The sequence below is a fragment of the Cynocephalus volans genome, chromosome 7 (genome assembly GCF_027409185.1).
Source record: "Cynocephalus volans isolate mCynVol1 chromosome 7, mCynVol1.pri, whole genome shotgun sequence".
Classification (NCBI taxonomy): domain Eukaryota; kingdom Metazoa; phylum Chordata; class Mammalia; order Dermoptera; family Cynocephalidae; genus Cynocephalus; species Cynocephalus volans.
Genome location: NC_084466.1, coordinates 168,597 through 191,309, shown reverse-complemented (window position 1 = coordinate 191,309; position 22,713 = coordinate 168,597). Strand labels below are relative to the sequence as shown.

General features: G+C 37.9%; 1 protein-coding gene across 5 annotated transcripts in view; it reads left to right on the top strand.

The window, feature by feature from the left end:
- Positions 1-22,713, top strand: part of LOC134382622 (zinc finger protein 717-like) — a 47,539-nt gene that overhangs the window by 14,418 nt on the left and 10,408 nt on the right. For 2 of the 5 annotated variants that reach the window (XM_063103331.1, XM_063103332.1), the window contains 3 exons: positions 1,120-1,246; positions 1,492-1,584; positions 3,287-8,024. In XM_063103331.1, coding sequence (XP_062959401.1) covers positions 1,120-1,246; positions 1,492-1,584; positions 3,287-4,959 — 1,893 coding nt within the window. In that variant the 3' untranslated portion in view covers positions 4,960-8,024. The other 3 variants (XR_010024085.1, XM_063103334.1, XM_063103333.1) reach the window with 3 other exon arrangements.

Here is a 22,713-nt window from a genome sequence, read left to right as displayed (position 1 = left end):
CTGCACAGGATTTTAGTACCACAGTGTCTTCCTGCTTTTTGTTTCTGTATTACTTTTCTCTTCTGTATGCTATTTGCTGTTATTTATTTATTTATTCTCTATTGGTTGGCCTGTATGGGGATCTCAACTTGTGACTTTAGTGTTAACAGAAACATGCTCTCCCAAGTGAACTAGCTAACCAGCCTTGCTCTGTGTTCTAATGCAGTTAGTCTTCAACCACCCTGTTTTCTTCTGCTCTGATTATCTCTAAAGCTTTTTCCATTCTCGTTCTTGTGGATGACTATTACATTGCAAATCTAGTATGTAACTGATTTGTATTTACAAAACCACATTTACACCCTGTTTTTAGAAAGTGGCAGTGTTGACTCATGCAGACACAAGCAATTTTTGGCATGTGGGATGGAAATTTTGGAGTGCCTTTGTATATGATTTCAGTTTACAAGTATTTAAAAAACAGCAAATGCATATAATGTTTGGCTTTTTGAAGTAGAAAAATATTTAAGTGCAGAACTATTCCATAATGTGTTCCTTTAATAGTGTGTGTATCTGTTATCACCACCCATGGCATTCACTTAGACATGGTGCTGTGTGTAGTTCCATTAATGTGGGGTGTCTTCCTTTGCTCTTGTGACTGCAGTTTTACTGTTGCCTCATACTTATGAGAACATGTGGTTCACATGGAAGAGCTTAACATCTTTGGCATTTCAGTGGAGTGCAAACAGAATGCAGCATATTTTGTCTTTCTTTCCCCATTCTCTATTGAACTTCTCAAAATTTGTTAATCTGAAACACTGGTTCAGATATGTATTTATACTTATGTTTTCAAACCTGATTATAAACTTCTTGGAGAAGGAGCATTTTATTCATACTTTTATAACTAAAAAAAAGAATGGTTCATAGATATAAGGTAAGCTTTGTAAGCATATTTTTAGTTATTTATTACTAAAGTGACAGGATGTTCCTGCTGGGTTTTTTCCCCCTCCACTATGTGGAGAATAGAAAATCAGCACCTTATTTAACACATAAGACACTCATCCTCACAAAGAAGTGTGAACTCTGAGATTCCTATTTTGTGACCCAGGGCTGGTGGCTTGAATTGAGATCAATGTGCCATTACAGGAGTTGGTGTCACTTGAGGATGTGGCTGTGGACTTCACCTGGGAGGAGTGGAGGGACTTGAATGATGCTCAGAGGACTTTGTACAGGGATGTGATGCTGGAGACCTACCACAGCCTCGTGTCTTTGGGTGAGTAAAATACCCCAGTAATTTTCAGGAAAAACATTTTGTTATTTTTTAATGAAAATAGGAATGGTTTATAGGGTTTTGTGCTATTTGGTAAAATTACATTTCATTAAAAACATGTCATCCCCATCTAACAAAAGTTCCAAATTGGCCTCTTTATTGTATAATTTCTGGAGCTGAGCTCTTGTCAGTCTTCCAAGGATCTGGCTTTGCAGTTTTATAAAGTCCTATATTCTTCCCATTAACAGGGTACTGCATTAGTAAACCTGAGGTGATCCTCAAGTTGGAGAAAGGAGCAGAGTCATGGATGATAGAAGAACAACCAAACCAGAGCCTCCCAGGTTAGTAAGCACATCCTGGGAAGAGTCCAGGAAGAATAAAACCCAGCAGATCTTGGCTGTGTTCATCTGTTTCTAGCAATTTTTGCACAGGTCCATGAGCTGAGGCAGGCTCATCTTGCATCAAACACATGTATTATATATTCTCAGATGGACTCATACATATCTCCATATTTTATTTTGCTGTGTTTTAAGAGTGTATTTTCCTAAAATATAATCCCTGCATTTCTCTTCTTTGACATTTGTGTTTGCTATTCACTTTTTTAGTATTCTCTTTTGCCCTCATGTCCTGCACTCTTCTGCACATGTTTCTTCAGACTCTGTCCTTTTGTGTTACTTAAAACAGAATATCTGTAACTGGGTAATTTATGAAGAAACAAACTCTATGTCTTACTGTTCTGTTCCGGATGCTGAGCATTCCAAGGTCTATGGGCTGCATGTGGTAAGGGCCTTGTTTTTGGTTGTGATTCTTGGCAGAATCCCAAAGTAGTGCAGGATATCATAGGAAGCTGATCAGAAAATAAGAAAAGAGTTCCAGGTATGAGCCTCTATACCACCACATCAGAAATTGCGGAGCTGAGGCAGACTGAGCATAGGGCATGGAAAAGGAGAGCTCTGGATTTTATAGAAGAACCAAGAGACTCATGGTGTGAAGGTCAAGTGAAACAAGAGTTTCAAGTTGAGGGACTGAGATTGCTGTTTGGAAGTAAAATTTGAAATTAGTATTTTCCTCTTCTCTTTGTAGAAATCATTCTAAAATGACAAATTTAGAAATGTGTAGGAGACTCTTTTTTATGAACATAGCAGCCATCCAAAACTCCAGTGCATAATACTAAAGCTTTCATGAGCAATGAATTATCAAGTGGGAGTGTGTGTTCCAGAGTTTGGGAAGATAATACAGGTTGAGTTTATAAGAAGTCAAAAGCACCTTTTCAAAGATGGTGGGCAAAGTCTCTTGGTTGCAGAACCAAATATTTTAGACCAGCAGGGTATCTGTAGGGGTGGACTGAACTTTCCTGTAGAGTAATGGTTTTTTGAAGCACAGGAAGTGAGGTTAAATGAGTAATTTGTGGGAGGCTCTGTTTAGGGTGGGAAAAAGATTTTATTATTTCAAAAACTTACACATGCCTATAGCTATTTCCTAAGGAAGAGTAAAAAGTATAGAAACATTAATGCAAAATTCTTACCCTAAGTAATTTTCCTCCATATGTGATGAAAAATTGGACCATTCTGCACCTGAAGGTAGCCAATAAAGGAAAACCTGGCCATATTCAAAGCAGAAGAATGAGAAAAAGGGCTGCAGGAGATAACCACTATTGTTATAAAGATAAAGTAGAGTAAAAACAAAATAAAAGTAAAAATTAAAAGAGTAATAAACAAATGGAAGGTGAAAAGCAATTATTTGAAATCTGCATTTAGGAAAAAGGTAAAAATTATCAAATATTTCATCATGATTTAAAAACAAAAAGGTAGATAAAGAAGCAAAGAAGAATGTGACATAATGTTAGAAATTATATTAATACAACATAACATTGTGTCAGTATGAAGGAAACTCATATACTCCTGAAACCAATACCCATTATTGATTTTTATAGAATCTTTTATTACTTGGGTTGGGAGAAACTTCTCTACCTTTACACATGAGCATATGATAAAACATGCTTATGTGTGGTTCATGGACATGGGTATTTTTTTGTCTTTTCAGATGTCCAGATAGTCAATGACGTAATTGAGAGGAGCCACGAAAGTCATGGTAGATACTTGTGGCAAGGTGTAATCATCAAGGGCAACCAATCAGCTGAGGAGAGAGTGGAGTTAGGAAAATCATTGAATGCATATTCAACGCATATTTTAAATCTGGTTATAAATAATGAAAACTATTCAGGAGTGGGGCATGAGGAGTTTAACGAATGTCAGAATGCAGTTCTTCTAGAGACTGATGCTGTGTGTGCTGGACAGAAACCTGTTGAGCGTAATATATCTGAGAAATCACATAGTCATCATGAACATCTTAGTGAGCATCCTAAGATTCCAGCTGGGCAACTTTCTGAACATAGTGGAAAAGGACAATCCTCCAATACAGTGCCAATAATATTTGCATATAAGAAAGTTCATATGGGTGAGACCACTTGTAAATATAGTGACTATGGAAAAGCCTGTAATAAGTCATCTGTCATTGCCCAAGAGATAACTCAGGTAGGGAAGAAAACTTTTCAACGTGATGTACTTGGGAAAATGTTCCATAAAAAGTCTAAAGTTATACACACAGGAGAGAAACATGATAAATACAGTGAATGTCAGAAATGTTTTGGTAAACAGTCATATCATATCTCATATCAGGGAACATCTACAGGGAAAGCTTTTAACCGAAAGTCAGCCCTCAACAGACATCAGAGGATTCACAAAAGTAAAACAACATGTGAATGTAATGAAAATTCAGAAGCTTTTAACCAAATGTCAGCCTTCAGCATGCATCAGAGAGCTCACCCAGGTGATAAGCCCTACAAATGTAATGGATGTGGAAAAACATTTAACAACAAGTCATCCTTCAGGATGCATCAGAGTACTCACACAGGGAAAACACCTTATGAATGCAAAGAATGTGGAAAAGCTTTTAAGCAAAAGTCAAAACTCAGCAGGCATCAGAGAATTCACACAGGTGAGAAACCATATGAATGTAAGAAATGTGGGAAAGCTTTTAACCAAAAGTCAACCCTCATCATGCATCAGAGAATTCACACTGGTGAGAAACCATATGAATGTAAAGAATGTGGAAAAGCTTTTAAGTTAAAGTCACACCTCAGCAGGCATCAGAGAATTCACACATGTGAGAAATCATATCAATGTAAAGAATGTGGAAAAGCTTTTAAGCAAAAATCAAAACTCAGCATGCATCAGAGAATTCACACAAATGAGAAACCGTATGGTTGTAAAAAATGTGGAAGAGCTTTTAACCAAAAGTCAACCCTCAGCATGCATCAGAGAATTCACACAGGTGAGAAACCATATCAATGTAAAGAATGTGGAAAAGCTTTTAACCGAAAGTCACACCTCAACAGGCATCAGAGAATTCACAGAGGTGAGAAACCATATGAATGTAAAGAATGTGGGAAAGCTTTTAACCAAAAGTCAACCCTCAGCATGCATAAGAGAATTCACACAGGTGAAAAACCATATGAATGTAAAGAATGTGGGAAAGCTTTTAGCCAAAAGTCAAACCTCAGCATGCATATGAGAATTCACACAGGTCAGAAACCATATGAATGCAAAGAATGTGGAAAAGCTTTTAACCAAAAGTTGCAAATCAGCAAGGATCAGAGAACTCACACAGGTGAGAAACCATATGAATGTAAAGAATGTGGACAAGCTTTTAAGTGAAAGTCACACCTCAGCATGCATCAGATAATTCACACGTGAGAAATCATATCAGTGTAAAGAATGTGGAAAAGCTTTTAAGCAAAAGTCAAAACTCAGCATGCGTAACGGAATTCAAACAGGTGAGAACCATATGAATGTAAAGAATGTGGACAGGCTTTTAAGTGAAAGTCACACCTCAGCATGCATCAGAGAATTCACACATATGAGAAACCATATGAATGTAAGGAATGTGGAAAAGATTTTAAGTCAACTCAGCATGCATCAGAGAATTCACACAGGTGAGAAACCATGTGAATGTAAAGAATGTGGAAAAACTTTTAACCAAAAGTCAAACCTCAGCATGCACATGAGAATTCACACAGATGAGAAACCATATGAATGTAAAGAATGTGGCAAAGCTTTTAACCAAAAGTCAAACCTCAGCATGTACATGAGAATTCACACAGGTGAGAAACCATATGAATGCAAAGAACGTGGAAAAGCTTTTAACTGAAAGTCACACCTCAGCAGGCATCAGAATTCATACAGGTGAGAAGCCATGTGAGTGTAATGAATGTGGAAAAAGTTTTTTTACAAAGTCACATTTGAGAATACATCAGGATATTCACAGGAAATATGAATGTGATATGACAGGCCTTGTACTGGTCCACCCCCTAACAGACAAAAAAGAATTCACACAAAGGAAAATCTCAGTGAATGTACTTTGTATGGGAAAAGATTTTGCCAGAAGTCATACCTCAAGACATCAGAGAACTTACATCAAGAAGAAGACCCATAAACATATAATTGTTCTCAGGTATTGAAGAATGACTTGAGGATCCCCTATTGACATAAAAATTTGCTGATGCTCCAGTCCCTTCTACAAGTGGTTTAGTGTTTGTGTATTACCAATTCACTTCCTGCTGTGTAGTTTACATCTTGTGTAGATTACTTATAATACTGGAAAAAATGTGAATACTATGTAAATTGTTGTTATGCTGTGTTGTTTTTCAGTTGTAGAAGTGTTTCATTTATTGTTTTTAGTTATTTTTGAAGATTTTTGATACGTAGTTTCTTGAATCACCAGATGTGTAACCTTCAGGTATGGAATGAGTGTGAAAACATCTTTTCTCCAAAGTCTCAAGGCTGACTATGGTTAGAGCATTTTTGCTTATAACATTGGTGCTCTTAACACAAATGATCTCTATACCAGCTATGCACCAAAAAATAAATGAATAAAAATAAAAAGGAATCACATCATAGCAGGCATTAGAGGATTTAAAGAGGGGAGAAATTCTATATGGGTTAAACTGACTGTGTCTTTTAAAAATAAAACCACTCTTTTCTCTTGTTTGCATAGCCTGCAATCTGAGCATTCCATGATTGGGTGGATGACCATGTAATTTAACTCTCTTCAGGGGAATGTAGATATAAGTGGTGAACAATACTTCCAGTTCAGGCAACAAAATAAAAATTTTCCAGTCAGTTCCTGATTTCTCATGTTCTCTGCAACTGAATAAAGATGACTCTTGGGTGGAGTTGGGGGCCACAGGTGAAAGAAATCCATCCTAATTTAAAATAGAAGAAATTGAAGAAACCAGAGATATTCTCACCACTATCCCAAAACCTACTGTTTACACATTATATAAGAAATGATTTCCTGTTAAGCCATTTTATGTGTGCTCTGTTTGCATTACAACACAAGCAGTGCACTCCAGCTAAATGATTTTATAAAGTTTCTGAGAGAATTTACCAGTCCTTGTATATCGGAAGAGAATCCTGTGTTGTCACCATTTCTACCGAAGTCAGTTTGTGGGAAAATCAAAATATGGGGAGAAAGAATGCAATATATGTGAGCCTTCTTATTGGGCTGGCTCATTGAACAGTGGAAATAAAGTTAAATATCCTTCTAAATCTCTTTAATGTGTCAGCTTTCAAGAAAACTTTCAACACTTTTTATGTCAGAACTTGAAGAGAAAACTATATAATGTAAATTTTCAAATAGAAATGATAAATGGAGTGTAAAAGTACATTTAACATTTTGAGTGTTACCAATATTTCAATATGACTGGTGACACTGCCTTCCAGGGGACATTTGTCTGAAGACATTTTTGGTTGTCATAACTGAAGGTTGGGAGGTGCTACTCCAATGAGTGGGAAGAAGACACAGATGTTGGTAAACAGCCTACAATGCAAAAGAAAGACACCTCACATGCAACATTTACGCATAAAAATGTTGTTTGTTAAAAATTCTTAATGGAACCCAGCATAACTGTGGATAGGGAATATGTACACTTAGTATAATAAATAGTTTGGTTTGACTTACTTCAGGATTTTTTTTTTTTTTTTTGTCGTTTTTTTCATGACCGGCACTCAGCCAGTGAGCGCACCGGTCATTCCTATATAGGATCCGAACCCGCGGCGGGAGCGTCGCCGCGCTCCCAGCGCAGCACTCTACCGAGTGCGCCACGGGCTCGGCCCTACTTCAGGATTTTTGACATTAACTGCCACTCTAACTTTTGTATATTTTGTTAAATATATTGTCTAAAGTACTGCACTACACAGATTTTTTTAAAATAAAAGATGACCAGTAAGGATATCTTTAACCCTTGACTTGGTGTTTTCATTGCCGTGCTCTCCCAAGTGAGCTAACCAGCCATCCCTATATAGGGATCTGAACCCATGGCCTTGCTGTCATCAGTACCACCCCTCTCCCAAGTGAGCCACGGGCCAGCCCAGATTTTTTCCTACTCACGTAGTTTAGGTAAGTTTGTATGACCAGTATTACAAAACTATCTAAGTAAAGGTAATTTTTTATGATGTTTGAAGCTAACGCAGAGTGAGTCTATGGGGTGCATAGAAACATTTCTATGTTAGTGCACAAATTCACAGGCACGTAATTGTAAACAACTTGTTTGAACTTATTTAAACAGCTGTAAGCAATAGTGGTTTTCTTATTTTACTCAGTAAAAAGCAGTGTCTGGAAGGGATATTTATCTTTTATACCTATTCCTCATATTTTGAAATGGTGCCAAATCATAGGTATGAGTGTGTACCACATGCCCTATAGCTAAGAAATCTTTTGTGTTTCTGTTTGCAGTGATGGAGTACTATTTTGAATCTTGCCACTAAGAGGTAAATCCTGACTCCACTTGTGTATTGCCTTGTGCATGGCTGTGCTTGTGTGTAGGCCTCCAGATGTAGAGATGGCCCCAGAGTTTGTTTTCACCTAAGGAGTCTTCTTGGGTCTCTGGTAACTCTCTATCTGCCCTCAGAGCCCTTGGTGTGGGGGAGAGCCAGGCCCCAAAAAAGGGTATGAGCAAGTAAGACAAAATGGTGTCCAGCATAGAACCTGAGGGGTGTGGTTGGAGGCAGGGTCTCTGGGATCCTCTTGGGCAGGGAGGTCATTTCCATCTCCCACCATTCTGTCCCCAAATCCCTGTCAACAGTGGGCAGAGAGTACAGCGGCATCATTTATTTCTCATTTTTTACTCTAATCTTTATTATTTTCTTCTTTCTGTTTTGTGAGGTTTAATTTTCGTCCTTTATCTAGGTTTTTAGTTGGAAGGTTAGGTTATTGATTTCAGACCTTTCCTTTCTAAAATGTATACCTTTACAAATATAAATTTTACTCTAAGCCCTTTATTAATTTTGGTATGTTGTGTTACTGTTTGTGAAAATGTTTCAAATTTTAGTGTCATTTTTATGGCTCACTGGCAGTTTTGGAGTTTGTTGTTTAACTTTCATGTAATTGTGAACTACTGAAGTATCATTCAGTTAATAATTTTCTGTTCAAATCTATTGTGGTCAGAGAACATGCATTGTATAATTTCAATCCTCAAATTTATTGAAGATATTTTATGGCATCGCAAATGGTCTTTTCTGGAGTATGTTCCAAGGGCTTGAATAGATTGGGTATTCTGTTGTTGGGTGTTGTGTCTATATATACATATCTGTAAATTCAAGTTTTATAATGTTGTCCAAGACTTCTATACCCTTGTCAGTCTTGCATAGTTTTTCTATCAAATATCGAAAGTTGCACTTGATGCATCTAAATATTTACATAGAACAGTCTGTTTCTCCCTTAATTTCTTCTCTAATTATTTTTATTTGATGTTGGACTTATTTGTTTTGTGCATGTATATCTACAATTGTTATGGTGTCCTCCTGAATGACACTTTTGTCATAAATGACCCTCTTTATTTCTAGTAAGAGTTTTGTTGTAATTTTGTTTGTTTGGTAATAGTATGGTCAGCTGGTATATCTTTGTTATGGATATGTTTACATTGTATATCTTTTCCTGCCCATTAACTTTCAACCTGTTCGTATCATTGAATTCAATGTATTTCTCTTGTGCTCAATATATAGTTTTTTCTCTTTTTTAATACTGTTGGACAAGTCTTTTAAAAAATTTTTTATTTTGTTTTACTTGACAGATTATAATGGTATGTGCTTATGGGGTACAATTTGAGCTTTCAACACGTATATATTGTGAAATTATTAAATCAGGCTAATTCACATATTCATTATCTGACACACTTATTTCTTTGTGGTGAGATTTAAAATCCACCGTGTTAGCAACTTTGAAATATACATTAGTATTAACTCTATTCACCATGCTGTGCAATAGATCACCAGAACTTATTCCTCCTGCCGAAGTGAAACTTCATACTGTTGGACCAACACATCCCCACTGATATTTTACCCCATCCTAACCCTCAGTTTTGGTAAACTTCATTCTTCTCTCTGTTTGTATTAGTTTGACTTTTTAATAGTTCACATATAAGTACATTTAATTACTATTTGTTTTTCTGTATCTGGCTTATTTTATTTAACACAGTGTATTGTAGGTTCTTCCATGTTACCACAATTGACAATTTGTTTCCTTTTTAATGTCTTAGTAGAATTTTATTTTATATGTAAACGTTTATTTTATCCATTCATTCATTGTTGAGTGCTTCTGTAGTTTTGATATCTTGACTGATGTGAATAATGGTGCCATAAACATGGGAGGACTGACATCTCTTTCTCATACTATTGTCAGTTCCTTTGGACACATACCCGGAATTGGGATTGCTGGATCATTTGAGAGTTTTATTTTTAGCTTTGTAACTACTTTATGCTACTTTCCAAATTGGTGTTTTAATACACCTTGTGTATTCACACCTTCGTGAATACTTGTTATCTTTTATCTTTTTGATAATACCTATTCTAACACATCTGACGTGACTCATTGTAGTTTTAAATTGCATTTCCTTGTGGATTAGTGGTGTTGACAATGTTTCATACATCCGTTGGCCATTTCAAGTCTTCTTTTGAGAAATGTCTATCCAGGTTTTTGTTTCCTTTTTCAGTAGGATTATTTATTTATTCTTATTGAGTATTTTGAGTTCCATATGTGCTTTAGATTTAGCCCATGTGAAAAGTATGGCTTGCAAATGTTTTCTCTGAATCTTTGGGTTGTCTCCTCACTTTGATAGTTGTTTTATTTTCTGTGCAGAAGCTTTTTAGTTTGATAGTATAAATTTCTTCTAACCATGAGATTAGCTAAATTGAAGTTTTTACATGTGATATCTATACCCTATTCAGTGTCTCCTCTAATTTCCACTGGATGTAAAATTATTTTGATTGTGTGTGAACATTTCATCTATAACACAGGTGTAGTTAACCCCATATCATAGAAAAATGAGAGGTTGAGATTTAGGTTTGTTGCTTGAGGTCTCAGACTGGCTGTAAAACTTTGGCACCGTGCTGTATTCTTCCATTCTTCTGTGGAAACTGTGCTCACCATTCAAGAAGTCTGGGTGTGCCTCTCTCTTCAACCCTACCATGTTACAGGCTTACCTGGTGTGGGAGCCTGTGAAGAGAATGGATCTCTTTGTTCTTAAACAAATGTGTTTGGACACAGGAGGTGCACACCTTGACTACAGTCATTGACTTTAAATGGGTTAATACATATCGGTGAATTTGAAACCTACTCCACCACCTTTGTTTGGTGTGATGGGGCTGTAGGCCCACCTTTGCTGCTTCTGCTGCAGGTGTTGGTGTTGCTGGATGGTATTCTCCAGAAGCTCCTTGGCCTTCTCATTCTCTTGGAATAGCCTGTGGCCTGGTGGTAAGGGGTAAGCACCTTTTTCTCATTCTGCCCTCTCTGCCTACAACTATACATCTTACTTCATGGTTGCTGCCCCCTGGCTGTGAAGTTAGAGCCACTCAGTGATGGTGGACAGTCCCCTGGCCCACACAGGGAGCACAGCTGCATCTTCAAGGCCTTCATATTTGCCTCCACCAGTTGCAGTGTAGAAAAAGTGGCAGATGAGCAGGTGAGGGCAGGTGAGGGCAGATAAGATCCACCTGCCCCCTGGCCCCACCTCCACTGAGCAGCTGCAATTTGCAAATAAACTACACCTCTCAGTTTCCTCCATGCCTCAGAGATTACCTGGATGTGCTCACTTATTCACTAATTCCATGTTCCAACACCTGTACAGACTGTATTTATGTACCCTTTTATACAGTTAAATTTTGTAATCTACTTTTCAGGTCCCGTCCTGTCTCAACTACTCAAAATGGAGGTTGCCACGTTTGACCCCAGAAATGTGCAATGGGTCATTCTTCTTAAAACATTCCTTTTTCTCCCTAATATTTATGTATATATATGTATGTATATGTATATATACACACACAAAGAAACATATTGGAAGATAATAAAACTTTCCTTGTTCTCCCTAATATATGTATTATATATATTCACAAACATATTTAAAGATGTTTTTCTCTGCTGTATTTTTCTTAGGTTAGTAGAAGAAATGTACATTAACAATAAATGACATATATGACAAGCCGAAAGGCAGGACCATGCTCAATGGTGAAAAGTTAAAGCTTTTCCAGCCAATACAGTTGGGGAAGAAATTTCTAATGAGAGATATTGGGCAAGTAAAAGAAATGAAAGGCAAACAAATACAAGAAAAAAATTTCATGATCTTCCACACAGAAAAGTCTAATGACTTCACCAAAAACAAATAAACCAACAAAAAACAAAACACAAAAAAACCTTTAGAACTCAAAGAGAAATTTAGTGGTTTCAGAATAGAAAATGAACATAGAAAACCCAATATCATGTTTATACACTAACTATCTGAAGCAGAAGTTAATAAGACAACCCCAATTACAGTAGCATATAAGAAATTTAGCAGTGAATTTACTGAAGGATGTTAACATTGTGTACACTGAAAAGTATAAAGCATTGGTGAAAAAATTAAAAATGACACAAATAATGGAAAGATATCCTATGTTCATGGATTGGACTATTCAGTATTATTAAATTGTTTATACTAGTCAAAGCAATCTACATATTCAATGCAGTGTGAACCAAAATTTCAATGTTATTTTTTACACAATTACAAATTAAAATTTAAAATGTGTGTAGAATCAAAAAAGACCAGAGACAACAGAGTCAACTTGAGCAAAAGTATGCTAGAGTCATCCTGCTACCTAATTTCAAAATATATTGCAGATTTTAGTAATGAAAACATCATGTTACTGGCATAAAATCTGACACATAAGCCAATGAAATAGGATAAATAGCCCATAGATATATCCACACATTGACAGCTAACTGATTGTTAACAAAAGTGCCAAGAACACGCCAAGGGGAAAGCAGTCTGTTTAGTAAATGATGTTGTGATAACTACCTGTCCCCATGGAGAAACAAAGAATGACTCTGATCTCAACCATTGCACAAGAAGCAATTCAAAATAAATTAAGGACTTAACCATGAGGTTCTAAAATTCTAAAATTTGAAACTACTAGCAGAAACACTAGTGGTAGTGGTTCATGATATTGGTCTGAGCAATGATTTTTAGATATTACTCCAAAAGCACAGACAATTAAAGCAAAAATAGACCAATGAGATTGCATACATCTGAGAAGTTCCTGTGTGGGAAAACAAACAAAACTATCATAAGAGAATTTGTGGCTTTCACAGAAACTATTGGCAAATCATACATTTGATAAGGGCATAATATCCAAAATATATAAAGAATTCAAACCATTCAATAACAAAAACCCTATTAAAAATCACCAATAATTCTTGATAGTTTTCAAAGGAAGATAATCAAATCACATTAGAAGTACAGAATAGAATGAAGGTTACCATAGGCTGAGGGGAAGGATGGGAGATGATGGGAAAAGGGAATGTGTTGGTCAAAGGGTACAAACTATCAGTTAGGTAGAATGAAATATTTCTGGTGATGTATTACACAGCATGATGAATATACTTCATTAAAATTTGCTGAGTATTTCAAAGTTGTTTTATAAAGTCTATTTTAAATGTCTTACGTGGGGCCGACCCCATGGCTCACTCGGGAGAGTGTGGCACTGGGAGCACAGTGGCGCTCCCACCACGGGTTTGGATCCTATATAGGGATGGCCGGTGTGCTCACTGGCTGAGCACAGTGCAGGCGACACCAAGCCAAGGGTTACCATCCCCTTACCGGTCACAAAAAAAAAAGTCTTACCTGAAAAATGATATGTATGTGAGGTGGTAGATACGATCATGACTCTGATTTGCTCACTCCACAATATAAACACATGGAAACATCACACCATACCCCCATCACTGTATTTGGAACCTGGTGTTCCAAGAATGGCCCACACAATCTAGATGAAGTGGATGGCCACTATGAGTTAGGCCAAGGGTTACGATCCCCTTACCGGTCACACATACAAAAGTCTTACCTGAAAAATGATATGTATGTGAGGTGGTAGATATGATCATGACTCTGATTTGCTCACTCCACAATCTAAACACATATGGAAACATCACACTGTACCCCCATCACTGTATTTGGAACCTGGTGTTCCAAGAATGGTCCACACAATCTAGATGAAGTGGATGGCCACTAAGAGTTAAGCTGAATGTGAATCCAATCAGATTCAGATAGGCATTTGTGGATGTGGAACGGAATCTGACATGGATTTTTAAATAAAACAGAATCAATATAAAAGAGATAATGGAAAAGATAAGATTTAGGGGCCAGCCCAGGCCTCACTTGGGAGTGTGATGCTGACAACAGCAAGTCAAGCGTAGGAATGGAAGCTAGTATAACATTAGATATTATCACACATATGCACAAGTATCTGCACATATTTCAGTGAAAAAAAGTTGAGATGTAGGCCTGATAATTTCAGTCAATTTAGGACTGAAATACAAATAGGAGTGACCCATATCCACAGACTGTAAGCAAAAGAAAACACAACAAAATTTTTAAAATGCGTAAATACACTTGTTCAATAGCAATCACAGGAGAATGTAGTGAGGTCCTCAAAACTGTCCAGCCTGACTGGACTTGACACTCTCTTCGTAGCAGAATTTAAAAATTAATATCTTGCTATACCTTGTCCCCACAGAACTCAAATTGAAGCTTGATCCCCATTGTATTAATGTTAAGAAGGTGGAAAATTCAACTGTGGTCTTTGAAAAATGGGGATTTTGCAACATAATTAGATAGTGAGGGCTGTGCCACCACAAATGGATTAATTGATTCATGGAGTAATGAGTTAATGATTTAAGGGTTATTGTTAAGTAGACAAGTGGCTTTATAAACAGACAGAAAAAGCATGTGGACATGGTTTTCCCACTTTTTGCCATGTGATACCCTGCCTCACCCCTGGACTCTGCAGAAAACCCCCAAAGGAAGAAGACCCTCAGCAGATGCACCCCTATGACCTTAGCGATAGCCTCCAGAACTGTTAGAAATAAATTTTGATTCTTAATTTGTTACCCAGCTTTAGGGTTTTTTTTTTTCAATAAAGGACAGAATGTGAACTTACACAGTATGAAAGAAATGTGCATGTATGAGAGTGGAGGAAAAGAGAGCAACTGAGAAGATTGAGAGTGAATAGCAAAAATAAAGTCTGAGAATAGGAAGGTAGGAACCAGATTTGGATAAATATAGAAAAATCCAGGAATATTAAAGGTATATGTATGAGATCCAGCCTTGGAGATTCCATAATGCTTGTGTGTTGCAGTCAGATCAGCTGTCCTTGGGTCTAGGACCTGAGGAAAAAATTGGTTAAAAGCTGAACATGAGGACTTCTTGTCAAGATGGCAGAATACACAGTCCCTAGCATCACTCTCTCCCACAAATCAACTGATTTAAACTATAAAAACATAACAACAAGTGCATATGGAACGGGGAGATGTCCAGTGTGGGAGGCAGAAGCTCCGTGAAGACCACATGCCCTGCGGGGCCACCGTCACACGATCCGGCAGATAGGCTTTACTGCTGCCACCCGGCTCCATTCTCAGCCCAGCCCAGTGTGCACAGAGTGGGGAGAAGTCCGGCAAGGGAGGTGGAGACTTGGCAGAAACCACACACCCTGCGGGGCTGCCAATGTGTGATCCAGCAGCCCAGCCTAGTGCGTTTGGAGAAGGGAGATGTCCAGCAGGGAAGGCGGGAACTCCACGGGGACCACACTGCTGCCGCATGATCCAGCAGCCTGGCCCAATGCGTACGGAACATGGAGACGTCCAGCAAGGGAGATAGAAACTCCAAAGAGTCCACACACCCTGTGGGGGGGCCGCCACTACATGATCCAGCAGCAGGTAGGCTTCACTGCTGCCACCCGGCTCCATCCCAAGCCTGGCCTAGCATGCACAGAGCAGGGAGACATCCTGTAGGGGAAGGGGAAGCTCCGCAGAGACCACATGCTCTGTGGTGCCTTGGTGCATCCCAGAAGCCTGGGCCAGAGTGCACAGAACAGGGAGAAGTCCAGCATGGGAGGTGGAAGCTCAGCAGAGACCACACACCCTGCGGTACCGCCCCATGATCCAGCAGCCCGGCAGAGTCCAAGCTGACCAGGGAGGTGGCTCCCCGGAGAGGCCCAAGACCCGAGGCAACCATACACACAAGGCACTAGTGGCCAACTGAGCAGTCACTGAGGTAGGCATACCAAATTGTCAGCCACAGCAACATCTTCATCAATAGTGTCAAACCTGTGGACTGTGAAACCCCCTGCCATAATGAATAAACATCAAAAAAAAGATACCAGAAATATGAAAAATCAAGAAAGTACACCACCAAAAGTTAATAACTCTCAAGCTCTAGATCCTATAGAACAAGAAGTCCTTGAAAGGACTGACAAGGAATTTCTAGTGATAATTTTAAGGAAACTGAATGAGATATAAGGAAACTCAGCTAGACATCATGATGAAACGAGGAAAAGTATACAGGACCTGAAAGAGGAAATGTATAAGGAAGTCAATGTCCTGAAAAAAAATGTAGCAGAACTTGCCGAACTGAAGAAGTTATTTGAAAAAAAAGTAGCAGAACTTGCCGAACTGAAGAAGTTATTCAGTGAAATAAAAACCACAACAGAGAGTTTAACCAGCAGGCTTATGGAAGGTGAAGAGAGAACCTCCGAACTTGAAGATGGGCTGTTTGAAATGACACAAGGGGCCGGCCCGGGGCTCACTCGGTAGAGTGAGGTGCTGAAGTGACACAAGCAGACAAAAGAAAAAGAAAAGAATCAAAGGCATTGAAGAAAATCAGAGAGATCAGACAATCTTAAGCGCTCAAATATCTGAGTCATGGGCACTCCAGAGGGGAGGAAAAAGGAGATTGCATTGAAAACATATTCAACAAAATAGTGGCAGAAAACTTCCCAGGTATAGGAAAAATCACAGATCTTCTGATCCAGGAAGCTCAACGATCTCCAAACGTATTCACTCCAAAAAGGTCTTCCCCGAGACATGTTATAGTCAAATTGGCAAAACTCAAAGACAAAGAGAGAATCTTTAAAGCTGCAAGAGAGAAGCATCACATCACCTATAAGGGAGCCCCAATCAGGCTAACATCAGACTTTTCATCACAAACCATAAAAGCCAGAAAGGAATGGGATGATATATTCAAAATACTAAAAGACAAAGATTGGCAGCCAAGAATACTCTACCCCACAAGGCTATCCTTCCGAAATGAAGGGGAAATAGTATTCCTCAGACAAACAAAAACTGCGGTAGTTCACCACCACACACCCACCCTTACAAGAAATTCTCAAGGGAGTATTGGGTTTGGTTCCTGAAAAATAACTACCACTGCCATAAAAACCCAAGAAAAATAAAAAACTATTAGTATAATAAAAATGGCATTCATGAAGAGAAAACAAACAAACAAAAAGGCTGTCTATAACCGAAGGAACCAACAAACACAGAAAACAAACAGTAAATCAGAAAGCAAGGAACAAAAGACACCCAAGACAACCAAACAATCAATAAAATGCTAGGAATAAATCAACACTTTTCAATAACAACTCTTAATGTAAAAGGCTTAAATTCCCCAATCAAAAGACACAGACTGGCTGACTGGATTAAAAAGGAGGACCCGACTATATGCTGCCTTCAAGAGACCCACCTCACCCATCAAGACTCACATAGACTAAGAGTGAAAGGATGGAAAAAGATGTACCATGCAAACAGAAAAGAAAAACGAGCTGGAGTAACTATTATTATATGTGACAAAATAGACTTTAAACTAAAAACCATAAAAAGAGACAATGAGGGACACTACATAATGATAAAAGGACTGATCCATGAAGAAGACATAACAATCATAAATATGTATGCACCCAATGTTGGAGCAGCCAGATTTATAAAACAAACTCTATTAGACCTAAAGAAGGAAATAGACACTAATACCATAATAGCAGGGGACCTGAACACCACATTGTCAACATTGGACAGATCTTCTAGGCAAAGAATCAGCAGAGAAAAACAAGATCTAAATAATACTCTAGACCAATTGGACTTGGCAGATATCTACAGAACATTCCATCCAACAACCTCAGAATATTCATTCTTCTCATCAGCACATGGATCATTCTCCAGGATAGATCACATATTAAGTCACAAATCAAGTCTCAACAGATTTAAAAAACTTGGAATTATCCCATGTATTTTCTCAGACCACAATGGATTAAAACTAGAAATCAATAACAAACGAAATACTGGAAACTATATGGAAATTAACCAGCATTCTACTTAATGACATATGGGTCCAAGAAGAAATCAAGCAGGAAATCAAAGAATTTATTGAAACTAATGAAAATAATGATACATCATACCAAAACTTGTGGGATACTGCAAAAGCAGTCTTAAGGGGGAAATTTATTGCATTAAATGCTCACCTCAGAAGAATGGAAAGATGTCAAGTGAACAACCTAACACTTCACCTTAAAGAACTAGATAAACAAGAACAATCCAAACCTAACGTTAGCAGATGGAAAGAAATCATTAAGATCAGAGCAGAACTGAATGAAATTGAAACCCAAAAAACAATACAAAAGATCAATGAATCAAAAAGTTGGTTTTTTGAAAAGGTAAATAAAATTGACAAACCATTAGCATGGCTAACAAAAAAAAGAAGAGAGAAGATTCAAATAACAAAAATTAGAAATGAAAAAGGCGATATTACAACTGATTCATCTGAAATACAAAGAATCATTCGAGACTACTATAAACAACTATACGCCAACAAATTTGAATATCTGGAGGAAATGGATAAATTTCTGGACACACACAAGCTCCCAAAACTAAACCATGAAGATGTAGAAAATCTGAACAGACCAATAAGAATAAAGGAGATTGAAGCTGTTATCAGAAGGCTCCCAACAAGGAAAAGCCCAGGACCAGATGGATTTACAGCAGAATTTTACCAAACATTCAAAGAGGAATTGACACCAATTCTTTACAAACTATTCCAAAAGATTGAAACAGATGCAAATCTCCCAAACTCATTCTATGAAGCAAACATCATCCTGATACCCAAACCAGGTAAAGATATAACCAAAAAAGAAAACTATAGGCCGATATCCTTGATGAATATAGATGCAAAAATCCTCACTAAAATACTAGCAAATAGAATACAGCAACACATACATAAAATTATTCACCACGATCAAGTGGGATTCATCCCAGGGATGCAGGGTTGGCTGAACATATGCAAATCAATAAATGTGATACACCATATTAATAAAATCAAACACAAGGACCATATGATCATCTCTATAGATGCTAAAAAAGCATTTGATAAAATTCAGCACTCATTCATGACAAAGACCCTCTATAAGTTAGGTATAGAGGGAAAGTATCTGAACATAATTGAAGCCATATATGATAAACCCACTGCCAGTATCATCCTGAATGGGCAAAAAGTGAAAGCTTTTCCTTTAAGAACAGGAACTAGACAAGGATGCCCACTCTCACCACTCTTTTTCAACATAGTGTGGAAGTACTAGCCAGAGCAATCAGAGAAGAGAAGGAAATAAAGGGCATCCAGATTGGAAAAGATGAAGTCAAGCTGTCCCTGTTTGCAGATGACATGATCCTATATATCGAACAGCCTAAAACCTCTACAAAAAAACTGTTGGAATTGATAAATGATTTCAGCACAGTAGCAGGATACAAAATCAGCACACAAAAATCAGTAGCATTTCTTTTCTCCAATAGTGAACATGCAGAAAGAGAAATCAAGAAAGCCTGCTCATTTACAATAGCCACCAAAAAAATAAAATACTTAGGAATTGAGTTAACTAAGGATGTAAAAAATCTCTATAATGAGAACTACAAACCACTGCTGAGAGAAATTAGAGAGGATACAAGAAGATGGAAAGATATCCCATGCTCTTGGATTGGAAGAATCAACATTATGAAAATGTCCATACTTTTTTTTTTTTTTTAATTTTATTTTGTCGATATACATTGTGGCTGATTATTGCTCCCCATCAACAAAACCTCCCTCCCTTTTCCCTTACCCCCTCCCCCCCAACAGTGTCCTTTCTGTTTGCTTGTCGTATCACTTCAAGTAATTGTGGTTGTTATATCTTCTTCCCCCCCCGATTTTGTGTGTCTGTGTGTGTGTGTGTGTGTGTGTGTGTGTGTGTGTATGAGAGTGTGTGAATTTATATATTAATTTTTAGCTCCCACCAATAAGTGAGAACATGTGGTATTTCTCTTTCTGTGCCTGACTTGTTTCACTTAATATAATTCTCTCAAGGTCCATCCATGTTGTTGCAAATGGCAGTATTTTGTTCGTTTTTATAGCTGAGTAGTATTCCATTGTGTAGATGTACCACATTTTCCGTATCCACTCATCTGATGATGGGCATTTGAGCTGGTTCCAACTCTTGGCTATTGTAAAGAGTGCTGCGATAAACATTGGGGAACAGGTATACCTTCGACTTGATGATTTCCATTCCTCTGGGTATATTCCCAGCAGTGGGATGGCTGGGTCGTATGGTAGATCTATCTGCAATTGTTTGAGGAACCTCCATACCATGAAAATGTCCATACTACCCAAAGTGACATACAAATTCAATGCAATCCCCATCAAAATTCCAATGACATTTTTCTCAGAAATGGAAAGAACTATCCAGACATTTATATGGAATTATAAAAGACCACACATAGCCAAAGCAACGCTGAGCAAAAAAAAAAAAAAAAAAAAAAAAAAAAAAAAAAAAAAATGGAGGCATGACTGTACCTGACTTTCAACTATACTACAAAGCTATAATAACCAAAAGAGTATGGTACTGGCATAAAAACAGACACACTGATCAATGGAATAGAATAGAGAATACAGAAATCAACCCACACACTTACTGCCATCTAATCTTTGTTAAAGGCACCAAGCCTATACATTGGGGAAGAGACTGCCTCTTCAGCAAATGATGCTGGGACAACTGGATATCCATATGCAGGAGAATGAAACTAGACCCATACCTCTCACCATATACTAAAATCAACTCAAAATGGGTTAAGGATTTAAATATACACCCCGAAACAATAAAACTTCTTAAAGAAAACATAGGAGAAACACTTCAGGAAATAGGACTGGACACAGACTTCATGAATACGACCCTAAAAGCATGGGCAACCAAAGGAAAAATAAACAAATGGGATTATATCAAACTAAATAGCTTCTGCACAGCAAAAGAAACAACAGAGTTAGAAGCAACCAACAGAGTGGGAGAAAATATTTGCAAAATATTCATCTGACAAAGGATTAATATCCAGAATATATAAGGATCTCAAACAACTTTACAGGAAGAAAACAAGCAACCCAATTAAAAAATGGGCAAAAGAGCTAAGTAGGCATTTCTCTAAGGAATATATACAAATGGCCAATAGACATATGAAAAAATGCTCATCATCACTCAGCATTCGGGAAATGCAAATCAAAACTTCACTGAGATACCATCTCACCCCAGTTAGGATGGCTAAAATCCAAAAGACTCTGAATGATAAATGCTGGCTAGGTTGCGGAGAAAAATAAACTCTCATACGTTGTTGGTGGGACTGCAAAATGGTGCAGCCTCTATGGAAAATGGTATAGCGGTTCCTCAAACAATTGCAGATAGATCTACCATATGACCCAGCTATCCTACTGCTGGGAATATACCCAGAGGAATGGAAATCATGAAGGTATACCTGTTCCCCAATGTTCATCACAGCACTCTTTGTAATAGCCAAGAGTTGGAACCAGCCCACATGTCCATCATCGGATGAGTGGATACGGAAATGTGGTTTATCTACACAATGGAATACTACTCAGCTATAAAAATGAATGAAATACTGCCATTTGCAACAACATGGATGGACCTTGAGAGAATTATATTAAGTGAAACAAGTCATGCACAGAGAGAGAAATACCACATGTTCTCACTTATTGGTGGGAGCTAAAAATAAATAAATAAATTCACACATACACACACACACACACACACACAAAACCGGGGGGGGGGAAAGAAGACATAACCACAACAATTCCTTGAAGTTGATACGACAAGCAAACAGAAAGGACATTGTTGGGTGGGAGGGAGGAGAGGGAGGAGGGAGGGAGGTTTCGGTAATGGGCCACAATAATCAACCACATTGTATATTGACAAAATAAAATTTTTTTTAAAAAAAGCTGAACCTGACCAGCATCCACTGGGATTTACACTTCCCAGCTTTCCTGCCCAGTGTGTGGTGATTAACCTCAGAGGCTCTGGCTTCGAGATTCTTTAGCCATCCATTGCTCTCCTCCTTGCTACAACTTGAAGGTCACATCAGGTTTTCTAATGCAGTGCCCTGTTAATGTAAAATCATGTAGAATTCTGCAAAATTCCTAAGTCAGATCCTGTTAAGTGTGATATAATCTCATCTTCAGAAGCTGTGCAATGAAGAGGCTAATTTGAACTTTTTATTGGAGAGGGGTGACTATATCATAGTTTTCATGAGTTACAAATGAATGGAGGGTCCCATTAGGTAGATCTCTCTGCTTTTTAAGTGGATATGGTGATGAGAAGGTGGGGAATGATGCTGGTATAATTTTTGATTACTTCCCCTCATCACCTCAACTTTCTTGTTCCTACTTGGTACTGTGGTCACAGGACCAGGGCTACAACTGCAAGTGTTGGAATCAGCAATTATTTCAATGCAAGAAACTGTAATCATATCTTTAAATCTTTGTGTCATAATTTTTAAGGGCATGATAAAGCAGGTTGTGTTCTGAAACTATCCGATAAAGCTGGGGTTAACAGTAAACATAGCTCTATTGCCAGGTGGTAAAACAGCCCGCTGAATCTGTACCTAGGTAAACCTCTCCTGTATGAATGCTAATGGATTGGTGGAGAGGGTGGGTATTTGTTAAGACTAAAACCACTGCCTGCAATCTGGACCAGCACAATGGACAAACCTAATGCCCCATCCAATGTTGAATAAGTGTGTACAAATGAAGA